The sequence below is a fragment of the Eptatretus burgeri genome, chromosome 8, assembly GCF_056783735.1.
Source record: "Eptatretus burgeri isolate ZD-2024b chromosome 8, Ebu_testis_v1, whole genome shotgun sequence".
Taxonomy (NCBI): Eukaryota; Metazoa; Chordata; class Myxini; order Myxiniformes; family Myxinidae; genus Eptatretus; species Eptatretus burgeri.
Window position 1 is genome coordinate 95,329,241 of NC_140968.1, and position 14,574 is coordinate 95,343,814.

At 43.0% G+C, this 14,574-nt stretch overlaps 1 protein-coding gene across 3 annotated transcripts in view; it reads right to left on the reverse strand.

Annotated features, from left to right (window-relative positions):
• Positions 1-4,350: 4,350 nt before the first annotated feature.
• The window catches only part of ZWILCH (zwilch kinetochore protein), a 66,538-nt gene continuing 56,314 nt past the window's right edge, over positions 4,351-14,574 (reverse strand). Inside the window, exons 16-18 of one of the 3 annotated variants that reach the window (XM_085893074.1) lie at positions 9,709-9,801; positions 6,558-6,676; positions 4,351-5,282 (exon numbers count right to left, since the gene is read on the reverse strand). In XM_085893074.1, coding sequence (XP_085749200.1) covers positions 5,194-5,282; positions 6,558-6,676; positions 9,709-9,801 — 301 coding nt within the window. In that variant the 3' untranslated portion in view covers positions 4,351-5,193. Of the gene's footprint in view, positions 5,400-6,557; positions 6,677-9,708; positions 9,802-14,574 lie in introns of all 3 variants that reach the window. The other 2 variants (XM_085893075.1, XM_085893076.1) reach the window with 2 other exon arrangements.

Here is a 14,574-nt window from a genome sequence, read left to right on the forward strand (position 1 = left end):
AAGAAGTTTTGAAAATAATATAAATAAATTAACGTTCCCATGGATTCAGGAAGAACGATTCAAGTTCATCAACTCGAAAAGGAATTTGAGCATCTCACGTGCGCTCTCAACGATTCCAGCATAAACAGGGTCTCCGATATACTTCGGCATCCTACTGGGGTATATGAACTCAGAAACCATCCCAGGACGGCACAAGGCAATGAAGCACAAGCTGAAAGCAAAACGAGTGTCCCACCTGTTCTAATCCAAAGGTGATGCCAGACAACACTGTGGTTGACTTATAATTCCTCAGAGCAACTTGGGATGGGAACTAAAATACTATCTACAAAGCAGCAGCACCACCGAAAATCCCTCTGCTGGTGAAGGTGGAGTCCCATAAGCCCTACGACAGACAGAGCATGGGGTGTTCATGACAAATTATGAATGTTATTGAGGCTAGAATAAATCCCGGACAAGAGAATGCCACTTGTGATACTGCTGTAATGCAAGTGATACCCTGTTATGTAATGTTGTAAGTGATACACTGTAAGAATATTCGTGATAGGCAGGAACAGCCTTTGAAGATGATCCAAAGAAGAAGAATAATAAGAATACACTGTTAAACTGAGAAGTGTTTATTACAAAAATACTGTGAATAGCTGCTGAGCAGCCATGGGACTCAATCCACAAGAGTACAGACAATACATCAACGCTTTACCCACACCACCACGGAGACACTCTATAGACCTCATAGAATAAATATATAAATAAACTGCTAACAGTACTAACCTCCTTCCATCCATCCATTGGGACCGTACTCTGTGCAGAGCATTGGTGCTGCCGAAGCAGTCTCCTTGGCTATTGGGTACAATACTGGACGGGTCGCCACTCCGACGCAGGATACCAGCAAGCTAGCCTACCTGGTATTAATTCAACAGCCGAGTGGGATTTGAACTCAGGATCCGAGGATCCCAAGCCCACCACCCTAACCATTAAGTGAACACCAAGGCATACAACCTCCTTCACTACTTCCATGAGTTCCCTTGGCTGGAAGCCATCTTGGTCCTGGTGTATAATCTACCCTCAAATGTATTGCTTCCTAACATCCACTACCTGTTGATATATTTTACCAGTAAAGACAATTGATGTCCTTGGTGGATTCCCCACACTTTCCTTTCAGTGTTGATTTAAAAAAAGGATAACTTAGAATATCTCACCGTCATCGGCTACTAATCTCCCTCAACCCTCCCATCGGTCAGATATCTATCTTAAACGTCCATTTTCATCACATATGCTCTTGCTATTACTTCAATCTCCATTCGAGCCTGAAACTCGTTCATTGCAAAACTCATTCGTAATTTGCTTTACAAATCATCCAATCTGCCACCATATTGGTTTTCCAACATAATTAAAATGCACTTTATAATGTTTGTCATTTTGAAAGAAATGTTATTGATCACAACATATACTCCATATCATAATTTTGAGAAGGTTCCATTATATGATGATATCCTTAATAGCATATATAATAACATCTCCTTCTGTTACCATAGCAGCTTGTACCTGGTATCCTTTTTGCTCAGAGAAATTTCTGCTGCATGCATCTCCACAATATTCTTAAATACCTACCACATACATATAGTATGAAATTACAAAATCCCATTAACTTTTTTGTCTCATTCTTTCAAAATCTACCTTCCTTAAAGGCCCTGTCACACCTTGACGATTTAGCCAGCGTATGCCGATGCATCAAAAATATATCTAAAACGCTGGAACACGTCAAATACGTTATGGGTAAGTTTTGTATACGTGAAGAGCACGCTGGCATACGTCATAGCACGCTGGCATACGTCGTAGTATGCTGAGCTCGTCGACAAATTTTAACATGGTTGAAATTTTTTGACGTATGCCAGCGTATGACTCACACGTTCCGCATACGATGGCCATAAGTTGTTGGCACGATATGCGATCGTTGACACACGTTACTTGTAAGTTACTCATAAGTCGAAACACGTCGAGGTAATGTTTAGCGTCAGTGTTCCAGACTCCATGGTTTTTTTTTTTTCTTTTTTTTTTCTTCGGCATGACGGTGATGTTGACACTTCGATTTCTAGTGCGGTTATAATATAATATAATTAATAGGCTTCCGCTCAACGATTTAAATCATAACCGCACTAGAAATCGAAGTGTCAACATCACCGTCATGCCGAAAAAAAAAAGAAAAAAAAAACCCATGGAGTCTGGAACACTGACGGGTTCCTCTTGTGTGAACACCATTTTTATATACCAATTCCCCTAAACGCTGCCAATACGCCATTATACGGTAGCTGTAAGTTAGTAACACGTTCAGTAAGTTCTGTGGTCGTCCGGAAGACGTCAAATACGTCTACATACGTCAATATGCGTTGGAGATACGTTACACATAGGTTCAAAGCACGTTACTCATAGGTTAGAAATAAGTTTCGGGTACGCTAAACATTACCTCGACGTGTCTCGACTTATGAGTAACTTACAAGTAACGTGTGTCAACGTGTGTCAACGATCGCGGAACGTGCCTACAACTTATGGCCAGCGTATGCGGAACGTGTGCATCATACCCTGGCAGACGTCGAAAAATTTTCAACATGCTGAAAATTTGTCGACGTACTCGGCGTACTACGACGTATGCCAGCGTGCTTCAGCGTGCTCTTAACGTATACAAAACTTACCCATAACGTATTCGACATGTGCCAGCATAGTCGGCAAATTTTTCATACGTCGGCATATGCTGGCTAAAACGTCAAGGTGTGACAGTGGCTTAAGCTGAACATGCGTACCTTATCAACCTCAGAATCGACAGTATTCTCAAAGCTTAAACCCAGGTATTTGATTGCCAACTTCACAATGCTCACATATATCAATCTTCTCCATCATGCGAGGATCACTAACAATAGCAAATCGACACTGCCTTACTCCCTTAGTGGTTATTAAACATGGTGTGCATTAAATGGATTCGTGCACAAGCTTCACAAACTTTTCCTCTTCTTTGTTATCGTCCTGTCACATGTCCCACCCAAAAAATGATATATTACATTTCCCATAATTAAAACTACTTTTCCTATTATCCTCTTATCTGTCCGTACAACTATTTGTAGTGCTCCTGCCCTTGCTTAGGCGGTCTATAATAGCATCCAATCATCACTATTTCCAGCTTAAATTTCCACCCAGACTATCCCCCTTATCAGCCAATACTGCAGTCAGACTCATCAAGACAACGGTCGAGTCGTTAATATTCCAGGTTGGATGATGAAAAATGCGGTTTCACAATGGCTGCCAAAATCAAATGATCAAAGGAACCCAATCACTTACCTTCTCAACACCTTTGCCAAAAAATTTGTTGGAGATACTTGTATAGCTGCTGTAAAAAAAAATTGCTGGAGAAGCCACCACAAACTTGTACAGCTGTCCAGCAGACAAGGTTGATGTCCGATGTTTTGACCACCGAGGGGTCATCATCTGGGAATGTGTAGGCATCATGCGTCAGACGTAACGTGTCAGTTCTCCCAAGGGGGAGGAGAGTGGGGGTAGGAGTCATGTGACTGCAATAAGTCTATGGTGAAATGTAAGGGAGTTCGGTTAGATTAGTGGTTGAAATGTTGGACCTCAGTCTTGCTTACTGAGCAGCTAGCTACTACCATAGTTTGTGGGTGTCTGGATTCACAAATAATCTCAATCTTGCCCAACTTTCTCTCCAGTCCAGCAAAGTAAAAACTCACCAGTAAATTAGGACAAACTGTGAATCTCTATGTACTCTCTTTTATCATATTACTACCTACTGTCTCAGCAATCTCACATCTGTTTGTTCTCCACCATAATTTGTGAAAGTTTGCTGTTATCTTGAAAAAAATAAAACAAAGGGTTTTTTTTTTAAAAAAAAACATCAAAACCACAGCATGTGAGACTCAAATCGCGAGGAGGACAACTTGATCAATCAAATGGCCCATCATGCTGCTGCTGCTGCTGCTGGAAAGATGTCAAATTAAGAGGCACAACAATCAGCAGCAAACCAACCCTCAATATGATGCACTACACTGTTTAAACACTCCAACTCTGCAGTGTTGATTTTTTAAAATATTCAAAAAAATAAATAAACACTTTCCTGCAGATCAACGTTGACCAAGGAATTGCTCTCACATCGTGTCAACAGTCTCTGGTCAGACAAATGGCCAATGATGCAACAAATGAAAGTTGGAATCAAAGACAAGACAAAGCTGAAAGATATCCCAGTTTTTTTGTCCGTCATACTCTTTAAAGTTCAGCGGAGTTTGTAAATGAATCCATAATAATAGTGAAGAGCAAGATTCGACAATTAAAGAATCAACATGAATGATGGTGATAGCAACATAAATTGAGATTTATTAAACAACATTTAAAGCAGCATATAAACAATCACAGCGACGAAATAATTCATATATTTAGGCACAAATAATAGAAGCTTGTAAGTGGAAAACTTGCAACTTTATGAATTCTAGGGCTCCATATAAAATGGGAAATAACAGGACGAGCCAGCGATGTTGGCGTTGAGAGCCACAGAGAGCATGATGAAATGTGATTGCCATTGGGAATCAAATAAAGTCCTGACCAATTGGCTTGGCATACAAACCACTGCTTGCCCAGCAAATTACCATCGTTACAGCAATTACTGGTCTCCTGAGGGCTGTGACCTCTCACGACAGTAATATTAACTGCCTGTGCCAATAAAAGGTCATGATTTGCCAAAGGACCAGAAAAGCTTCTGTGAATAATAATGTAAATAGTAATAAAGTGGCAAGAACATAAAGATGAGCAAACAGTGAGATAAATAATGTGTTTACATGAATGAAGATGTGTGCAAAACAACCTGGTAAACATCATAAACCCAGAAAAATTTGCCTAGGTATAACAAGTAACATAAAGGTGATCATTCTTGCTGTAATGTAATGAATGAACAGCATAAGCAATGTACCCAAATCAGGCATCGGAACGGCTTTCTTTCCAGAGCTTGGGGAAGAAACTGACCCACACACGGTCAGCTCAATAGCAAGGTGAAATTATTAAAACACTCCCTCCCACCCACCCTCCGCCAAAGTGATCACCTCATTTGGGTTTTGCTCAATAAGCCGCCAGAGTGAAACAAATTAACCGTGGAGGCAGTTCAAGCAAAAGCAAAAGGGCTTAAGGCAAAACCTGCTGATGTCATCCCAGCTTGACGTGGCTGACAGTGATGGTGAGGGCATACAAGCAATTCTCTTCATAGTCAATAAAGGTAGCTCCTCCATCTCCTCCTAGGAAATATGGAGATATGATGGAAGCCAAGTCTCATCCATCATTTGATGAAAAGAGCAATAAACAGACTACACCGAGCAGTGCCATCAAATTAATGTCAAGGAAGCAGCTTCAAACTGCAATTGGAACAGGAAAACATTTGCTCAGAAACAATGTTGGTGTGATCAACATTACGATCAAAGTATCAATATCACTATTATGCAAATACAAAACCAAAAACACAGAAACACTCATGGACTAATTACGTTAATTCGAAATAAATAAAATGTTACAAGCTGCAAGCTGATCATTACAAAATGCGACCTTACACGGCAGTGCGAGTCAGTGCGAGTTTACTGCCCCCTTGTGCTTGAAGCCCCTCATTCCATTCCATTTAGCCTCAAGTAATACATTTGGTAAAAATATTCTGCATTACTCCAAGAGACTTAACATGAACTCTCCCCCACCCCCCTCTCCTACTGCCAAGATGCAGTTTGTCACTATGACAAAGAAACACCTTATACCCCCATCCACCAAAGATGGACAAAGGTTATGTTGCCTGTGTCTGTTTTTCTGTGAGCAGGATATCTGAAAAAGTTATGGATGGATTCAGACAAAGCTTAGTGGACAGGTTGAGTGCGTGACAAGGACAAATCGATTCGATTTTGGTGAAGATCTGGATTCGGATCCAAGAATATTTTCATTAATTCTTCACAATTGAGAGATGGGGCCAAAAACAATATACAGCACGACATTTGAAACAGCTATGGACAGATCCGTACAAAACTTAGTGGACGAGTTGGGTAGGTGACAAGAACAAACTGATTAGATTTTGGTTAAGGCCCATCAGTGGACCACAAAATGTAAACCGTTCAGTCTGGCGGAAGTCTCCACTCTACCGAGTGAGTGCCGTTCTAGTTTCCTAAAGTGATCCATGCTTCATGAAAGAGCTCGTTTATATCACATGCAGGACAAACAAGGAGATGATTTTGAGATTCATGTATTTGTACATAAATTACAAGGATATTAGTGGACAATGACAAATCGGTACAGGATAAGGAATATGAACCTGGGTTCCCAGCATCATGAGCCATCAAAATGGATCACGAAGATTAGATAATCTCCTGAGTCTGTCAATATGTGCTCACCCAAGAATGGAATTTCAACTTTCTCAAACACAACTAAGTTTTATTCAATCAACTAGCGGATGTACAATCAAGACCCCGTTTTCCACAAGCTCACCTCAGTTACTATACAACTATTATATTACCATTAAAGAAAGGGCTGCATCGTACCGTTGATAATAGATGTGCAGTGTTCCACAGGGGGACCTCGGCTCACATATATGGTACTCACAGCTTCCCGTGACATTTGCTCACTTGACACATCAACATGCCAAACTGCAGGCTGCTCACTGTCAACATAGATAGAGGGAAAAAAAAATAAAAACGAGCCAGGAGGCGACGATGGTTCACGGGCATTAATGAACAATGCCACGATAGGTACAATTGAGTTCGTGGAAGCTTTTGAGGAAGCCCTACTGTAAAAACCTATATCTTCCGTCAAAATTGACCAAATCAAATAGGATTTTTATCTTGCCAAAACGAAGTTTTTGCAAGATATGTTAGTCAGCTTGTATGTTTTTTTTGTTTGTTTGTTTGTTTGTTTGTCTGTAATCACGTATAAAAAAAATTCTGCAGAGCACAGTTATCATTGGAAATTTTTGTAACTTCACATATCAGAGGCCTATAGAGGTCCCTTTCAGTGCACAAAATTTTGAAGGTCAAGGTCAAAGGTCAAGGTCACTTTGTCGCAAATCAGGGGAGTCGACGAAACCCTTATTTTTTTGAGTAATTTTGATCGGATCATCTTCAAACTTCATGGGAATATAGTTCATGGTCTGGCGCTCAGCTGGTTAATTTTTGGTGGCGATTGGCCTTGACCTTCGTGGTTAGCGCCTTAGGTCAAACATATTTGACCCCAAGATCAAATTTTCAAGTTTTAGGAACCATATCGTGTAATACCTCAAATTGAACACCTCGATAAGTGCTTTGTAGATATGTCAAGCTTGAGACATTATGACGTCATTTGGTGACGTTATGAGGCAAACGCATATTTTTCATAGTTACTCTGTAGAACGATTTTCATCGGAATCTCTCGTAGGCAGATATTCCTCAAGGAGTCGCTCCTGGTGGATAGCAGCTCTGTTCACCTCAGTGTGACCTTAAAGAAGTCACACGTGGTCACCTTTTGGCAAGATACGGGTCACCCTGCGGGGGGTGACATTGGTTTATTTTTATTTATTACATGTTGTACCTATGGACATTACGCACAGCTTCTAGGAAATGAAATTGTGAGAAAAAAAAAAAAATCGAGAAAAATAAATAAGTAAATAAATAAATAAAAAGTTAAAGTGGGCGTGGCTCCGCCCACAAGGGGCATGGGACGTCCCTCATACAAAAAGACACAAGACCATGATATCGAGCTTGTGTCCAAGTTTCATCAAGATCGCAAACGTCACGGAGCTATGCTCCAGAGAGTCACAAACAGACAGACAGACAGACACACAGACACAACAAAAATAGTGGTCACTGCTGGCACCCGCGAACCAAAAATAAATAAACCTGACTCCAAACTCATCCTGACTGCACTACACGTTCAACGTTGCATCTACGAACGTGTAGTCCTTCAAAGGACGATCTAATGCAGCGTTTATAGAACAAAGGTCACCTCGGGGTGCTTCAAAATCGGTGCTCTGAGATCGCTTTTGGCCACAACAGCGTGAAATATAGAACACGAAAAAGGTGACCCAACTTTCTTCCCCTCAAAAACTTTAACATCGCTGTGACCTCATATTTGGCATGCATACCTTATTTTGGTTTCATCCTCATAATCAAACCCAGAATGAATAGTAAGTACAAAAAAAATACAATTTGCTTTGGATTACGATGATTATTGCATCTGGACGGCACGAGGCAATAGCCAGATAAGTAATGAAAATCTTGCAAATGAAACAGCCGACAAGCAAAAAAAAAAAGAAAAAGGTGATGGACCTTTCACCAGTCGTCCCAGTGTAAGCTTCCAGTGAAGAGGCGCCTCAGTAAGCATTTGCGTTTACAGAACGAAGTCAGCGATCTCGGGGGGGGGGGCTCGGGGGAGGGAGAGGACCCCGAGAACATTTGGAAAGGTGGACTAAATTGGGGGTGCCACGAATTTGGTTTGAGTTCCAAAGTGTAAATTAAAGGTGTTCTCAGGGCAACCCGAGATCACCTATTTTTGTTCTATAAACAGGGCGCAAGACAAATGTCCCATCCACTGACATTTGCTTTTGGACATTGAAGATCCCACAGTGTTTTTGTGCACCAGTACTTTAGCCAAATTCTAAAATTCTTCTTTCATTTATGAGGGAGCAACACAACAGCTATATGGTTGGCACCGCTGAAATGATGCAACTAGCAGCCATGTAGTGCTAAGTCATTAATGTTCCTCACCAACCCACAAAAGGGCTGGCAGAATGACCTAGAAGTACGCACACTCACCACTGAAATGTCTAGCATGGGTTTGAATCTCGGTCCCAACAACAGTCATCCTGGTGTTTCTCAAGTCGAGCGATTCATCAATGTGTGTGCCGTCACTCGGATGGAGGTTAAACTGGGTGTCCCATCTGCTCGCATAAGTTGTTGGACATAAAATATCCCATGGTGTGCTTCGCAGAGTAGATGAGCTAATGCCGGTACCATGAACAAACTCCAAATTCCTGCCCTAACTTAAAGGGGCACTGCATCAGTGGCACACCCCCCAGCAATAAAAAAAGTCAAATGAAAACGCAACAAAATATTTATAAGATAAAGTGGAGGCTTCAATAAAATAACCAAAGCTCTCTTCCCAAAGTAACAATTGTGAATAACGTATTTTAAATTTTCAACGACATTACCGGTGTCTGGAGTGAAAGAGCCGTTTTGCTGAAATTTTGTGGGGAACTGCGTCATCGTCACAAGATCCACAATATGCAGTATTACATCGTGAAATCACACTCTCCTCCGTGCTCCCTGTTGCAATTGGCAACAAAACGGTTGTTGACCATCGATTCTAGTTCTGCAGTTGCATATGCACAGTGGAAAGACTGAAGGTACAGTGACCCAGTTGGCAATGACACTGGACTGGAATCCCAGAGATCATGAGTTCAAATCCACCTGAAGGCAGCAGTATTAAGGATTTTCAAACTAAGTTTCTGGAATGCAGGCTCATCTCAAGAGAAATACCATGAAGCTATCAGAATTTTAGTAAAAACTTATATAGCTCATCAATGACTCAGGGAGGGATATTTCTGCCAACCCTGCCTGGTCTTCTCGTACTTCCAGTCCACAAACTGTGGTTTACTCTTCATGCAATTAGGACTACTTGGGATGGACACATCATAAGCATGTCCAATCATTTGATACTCACTTCTCATATAAGGACTTGTCTACGGAGGGTTTCGAAAGTGAGAACACGTGGCTGGGATCCACTGGACGGTCATGGTAAAACTGCAGCATCTGCCTACGAGTACAAAAAATAAAAAAGTCACAAAACCTTAAATTACACCATTTACAAATGAGCCTTCAATTCTGATTAACTACCATAATAGTCAGCAGTGTATAACCTTGCCTGTTTAAACCAGTTGCTCAAAGGCCGCCTCTAACAACAAAAGTAACTGGAATGGCACTCGGTAGAGCACATACCTCCCTCCTCCAGGCTGAACAGTTTATGTTTTGTATCCCACCAATAGGCTGGATCTACATCCAGACATTAACCAAAATCGAATTGGCTTGTTCTTGTCAACTCATCCACCAAGTTGTCATAACCCGTCCACAACTTTTTGAAATAACGTGCAACATATCATTTGTAGCCCCATCTCTTAATGGTGAACAATCACTTGAGAAATTAAAAAAAAAAAAATTCCAGTATTCGGATCCAGATCATCAAAAAACTCAAATCAATTTGTCCACCAAATTTTGTCCAAATCCGTCCATAATTTTTTGACATGTCCCGCTCACAGACAGACAAACAGAGAGGGGTGAAAATATAACCTCCATCCACCTTTGGTGGTGGAGGTAATAAAACAGTAAAACACAACATATCAGGTCCGGGGAACTTAACTCGGATGAACTGGAAGGAGCGAATGCCAATCGGTCGTTCATGTGCGCCAAAAACCGAACTTTGCTATCTTTTGATTAATAGCCCATCAGTGAAATGACGATTGTTGGCACATATAGTTATGACAAATTATACAGCATTCCAGCAAACACATCAAAGGACAGAGGAGCTCCTTGTGAGCCAACGGCCATCCATATCTCGTGTCTGAAAACATCCTCCTGCAGTTGGGTTACCTATTTCTAGATTGGTGGCAGGATTTGCACTCCGGTCACCATTAATCACTTCATTCCACAACACACAAATAAAGCAAATAAAACTTGAAACCCACTCTGTGGGAGTACCTCCTGTGCAGCTGCCCTTCACAGGGTGGCTCACCGGATGACACGATTGGAGCAAAGCCTTTGGGACTCCCATTCTTTTATGATAGGAGGAAAAGCACGTGTAACTTTCCAGGGTCGGATTATCGTGGTGCGAGTAGGGGTGGCGGTGAGGTGTCGTCCGCCAGACGGCGGTCTCCTCGGGTTAACCGAAGAGGGTCCCTTCGGGTGGGTGCCTGGAATGTCCTCACTCCAAGAGAGGATGATTACCTGTCTCTATCATTTGAACATCAGTATTGCAGCACTCTCTGAGGTTCGGAGACTGAACAGTGGTGAGATCATGGCAGATGGTTACACCTACCACTGGTCTGGTCGCTCTGATGGGAACCATGCCTAAGGAGTTGCTGCAGCTGTGCCCAATAATATGACTAACATGATAATTGAGGTAACACCAATCGAGGAACGTATTGTGAGACTGAGGATTCGTCACTCTTTGGGTGTCATTTCCTTGGGTCTCTGTATATGCTCCAACTGAGGCAAGTGGTCTCGCTGTGAGGGAGACATTCTATGCTGCACTGAAATCTGTGGTTGATCAGTGCCCCAGGGGAGATACTCTTCTAGTCTTGAGGGATTTCAATGCATCGACAGGCACTGATAGGGATGGTTATGAGGCATGTGTTGGTCCCCATGAGTCTGGAACTGTGAACCAGAATAGCACCAAGTTCCTTGACTTTATAAGAAGCCATGGACTTAAGGTGGCTGGTTCATGGTTTCAGCACCCACAGGCTCATCGCTGGACTTGGTATTCCAACGCTGACGGTGTGGCAAAGGATATCAACCTTGTGCTCGATGATGGTCACTGGAGGATGCTCCAGAACTACCAAGTCTACCGGAATGCTCAGTTTCTCAATACCGACCACAGGCTTGTTGTAGCAACTCTGAAGTTTCAGCTCAAATCTGGGAGAATGGTACCATCCCAGCCTCGGCTGGATGTTGGCAAACTCAAAGATGAGAAGTTAGCAGAGGAGTTTGCAACCAGGCTGAGTGGGGATTTGGGAATCCTGAAAAGTTGTGGAGTGCCTTCAAGACCACCATCCTTGATGTTGCCAATGGTTGTCTTGGAATCCATAGTCAGGCAAAGACGATTTTGTCTCACAAGGAACACTGGATACCATTGACCAGTGTCATAGGGCTAGGCTTGATTGCAGAGCTGAGCTGTTCAGGGAGCCAAAGCCGAAAACTGTACGTTCGCTAAGGGCGGACAATGAGGTCTATGTGCGAGTAATCTGTGAAGGGGAAGAGCATCACCTGTGGTCAAGTGATTCTAGTCCTGCTTACAGAGGAATTTGTGCATTGCGTTCTATCAAGCCCATCCCTCGGTGTACTGCAGTTAGAGTAGAGGGTGGTGGGCTCTTGACAGAGGAGTCTGAAGTGAAGGCCGACTGGGCCGGTTACTTTGAGTGGTTGTTCCAAGCTGACACACCAGCTGTTGAGTTGGACGTGAGAGTTGTTACTATCCCTATTGCTGACTCAACAATCAACTGTGAACAGCCTCTACTTGGGGAAACACAGGTTATGTTGAACAAGTTGAAGGGAGGGGCTGGGGGGGTAAAGCTCCTGGGATCTATGGCATCCACGCTGAACTTTGATGCTGGTGGAAATGCTGCACTCCTGTTCTTACATGCAGTTCTACGCTCTGGAATACACGCATCATCCTAACTGACTGGAAGAGGGGTCTTGTTGTCTCTCTCCGGAAAGGGAAAGGTGGTGGCCAGTACTGCAACAACAACCGAGGGACGATGCTGCTCTCAGTGCCAGGCAAGATCTTTGCTCGGATAATCATTGATGGAGTTCACCAGCATCTGCTTGAGCACCAGCGCCCAGAGAAGTTGAGCTTTACAACAAAGAGGTCAATGATTGACCATATCATTGTTCTTCGGGTCCTCACCAAATGCAGGCGAGAGTTTCAACAGGTGCTGCTTGCAGCCTATGATGATCTCACCAAAGTGTTCAAGTGAGTAAATCAGGATGCCCTCTGGAGAATTCTCAGTCTTTGTGGGGTTCCACCAAAACTGATCAATCTGATTTCTGAACTATACTCTGGTACTGAGAGTGCTGTGAAGTGTGGTGATAGCATCTCCGACTTATTTCCAATACTGGAGTTTATCAGGGGTGTGTACTGGTACCCACACTTTTCAGCACTTGTGTGGACTCGATTCTGGGGAGGATGTTGGAGAAATGAAACTTCGGTGCATCGTTTGAGAATGTTAAGATCTGACCTTGATTTCGCAGATGATGCAGTTACATTTGCAAGCATGCTGGATATCCTTATGGGGGCCCTCCATGCACTGAAAGAGGAGTCGGAGCCGCTGCGGTTATGGGTTCCCTGGGTCAAAACTAACATCCAGGCTTTCAACGACATCTTGGATGCTGCAATCTTGTCTGTACCTGTTTGGGGCGAGGAGATTGAGGTCACAGTGAGATTCACTTATCTTGGCAGTGATATTCATGTCTCCGCATGTTGTGAGCCAGAGGTCGATAGATGTTTAAGTCGGACATGGAGAGTCATGGATTCACTGGATCATGGAGTGTGGCACTGCCGGTACCTATGCAGGAGGATGAAAGTCTGAGTCTTTAAGTCCTTGGTGCTTCCAGTCTTGCTCTCCCGATGCGAGACTTGGACTCTGGCCAGGGATCTGAGACGGAGACTTAACTCCTTCGGTATCAGGTCTCTTTGGAGAATTCTTAGCTGAGATTTGTTATCTGTGTAGTCTGTGAGCATCAGCTGTGGCTGTATGGACATGTGGCTCATTTTCCTGATGCTGATCCTGCTCAACAGATTACCTCAACAAGGGAGCCTCATCGGTGGAGGAGGCTAATGGGCTGACCACGTGCCTCATGGTTGATCGGCATCTCAAGGAGATGGGGATGGGCCAGGCATTTGGCTTGGGGGTGGTCAGACGAGGCTTCTGATGTACCGGAGGAAAGTGGATGCAGCGATGCGTTGCTCTGGCACATGCTCCCATACCTGACATGACAATCCATTCAATTGTAAGGGTATACTTTAGAACCAATGTGATTGTGGACATCGAGGTGATTAGTATTGGCTGAAATGGGGTTGTAAAAGAGCTGGGACTCTGTTAAGTCACCACTTTATAGAAGATCCCCTGTTCACAGCATGATTGTCATTTTACTCTGTTGTTTTAACATCCCCTGGTGATATCATTGAGTCTGCCACACTTCTCTCATCCCCATACCCCAATAAAATGAAGTCGAGCTTTACGGATTTAATTAATCTGGTGTTGGTGTAATGCAGGCATGATGGGCCAAATGGCCTCCTCCTGCATCTAATTTCCTTGTTATTCCTTATAGCAAAGAAAATGCAAGTGGATTTATAAGAATACACATCAGCAGCAGCCTTGGACATTGACACCACACTTGATAACCTCTTCAGAAACACATACTGGTTGATCCAAGAAGTATACAATACGAACCCAGGCACTTGGCGGCATTAAAGTTAGAAGCACCAGGTGGGGATAATCTCATAGCTTTAACCTGGACCAGGTGAAACAGCAACCAACACCTCAAGGGAAAAAAATCAAGCCACACATGATCCTATTAAAATCTCCCACTGTATTTAACCAATCATAACCTGAACGAGAGTGAAGTCAATGGCGAACCCTCACAAATCCCCACACTTCCCACCGAAAGTAAAGTTGAAAGATGGCAAAAAGTTTCACCAGGAATGACCCAATATCGAATTTTGAGTTAAAACTGCTTTTATGTTCTGACCCCTGTGACACTAGGTCCCTACCACCTGGGGTATGAACCAGGGGATCAAATCCAAAAAATAAATTGT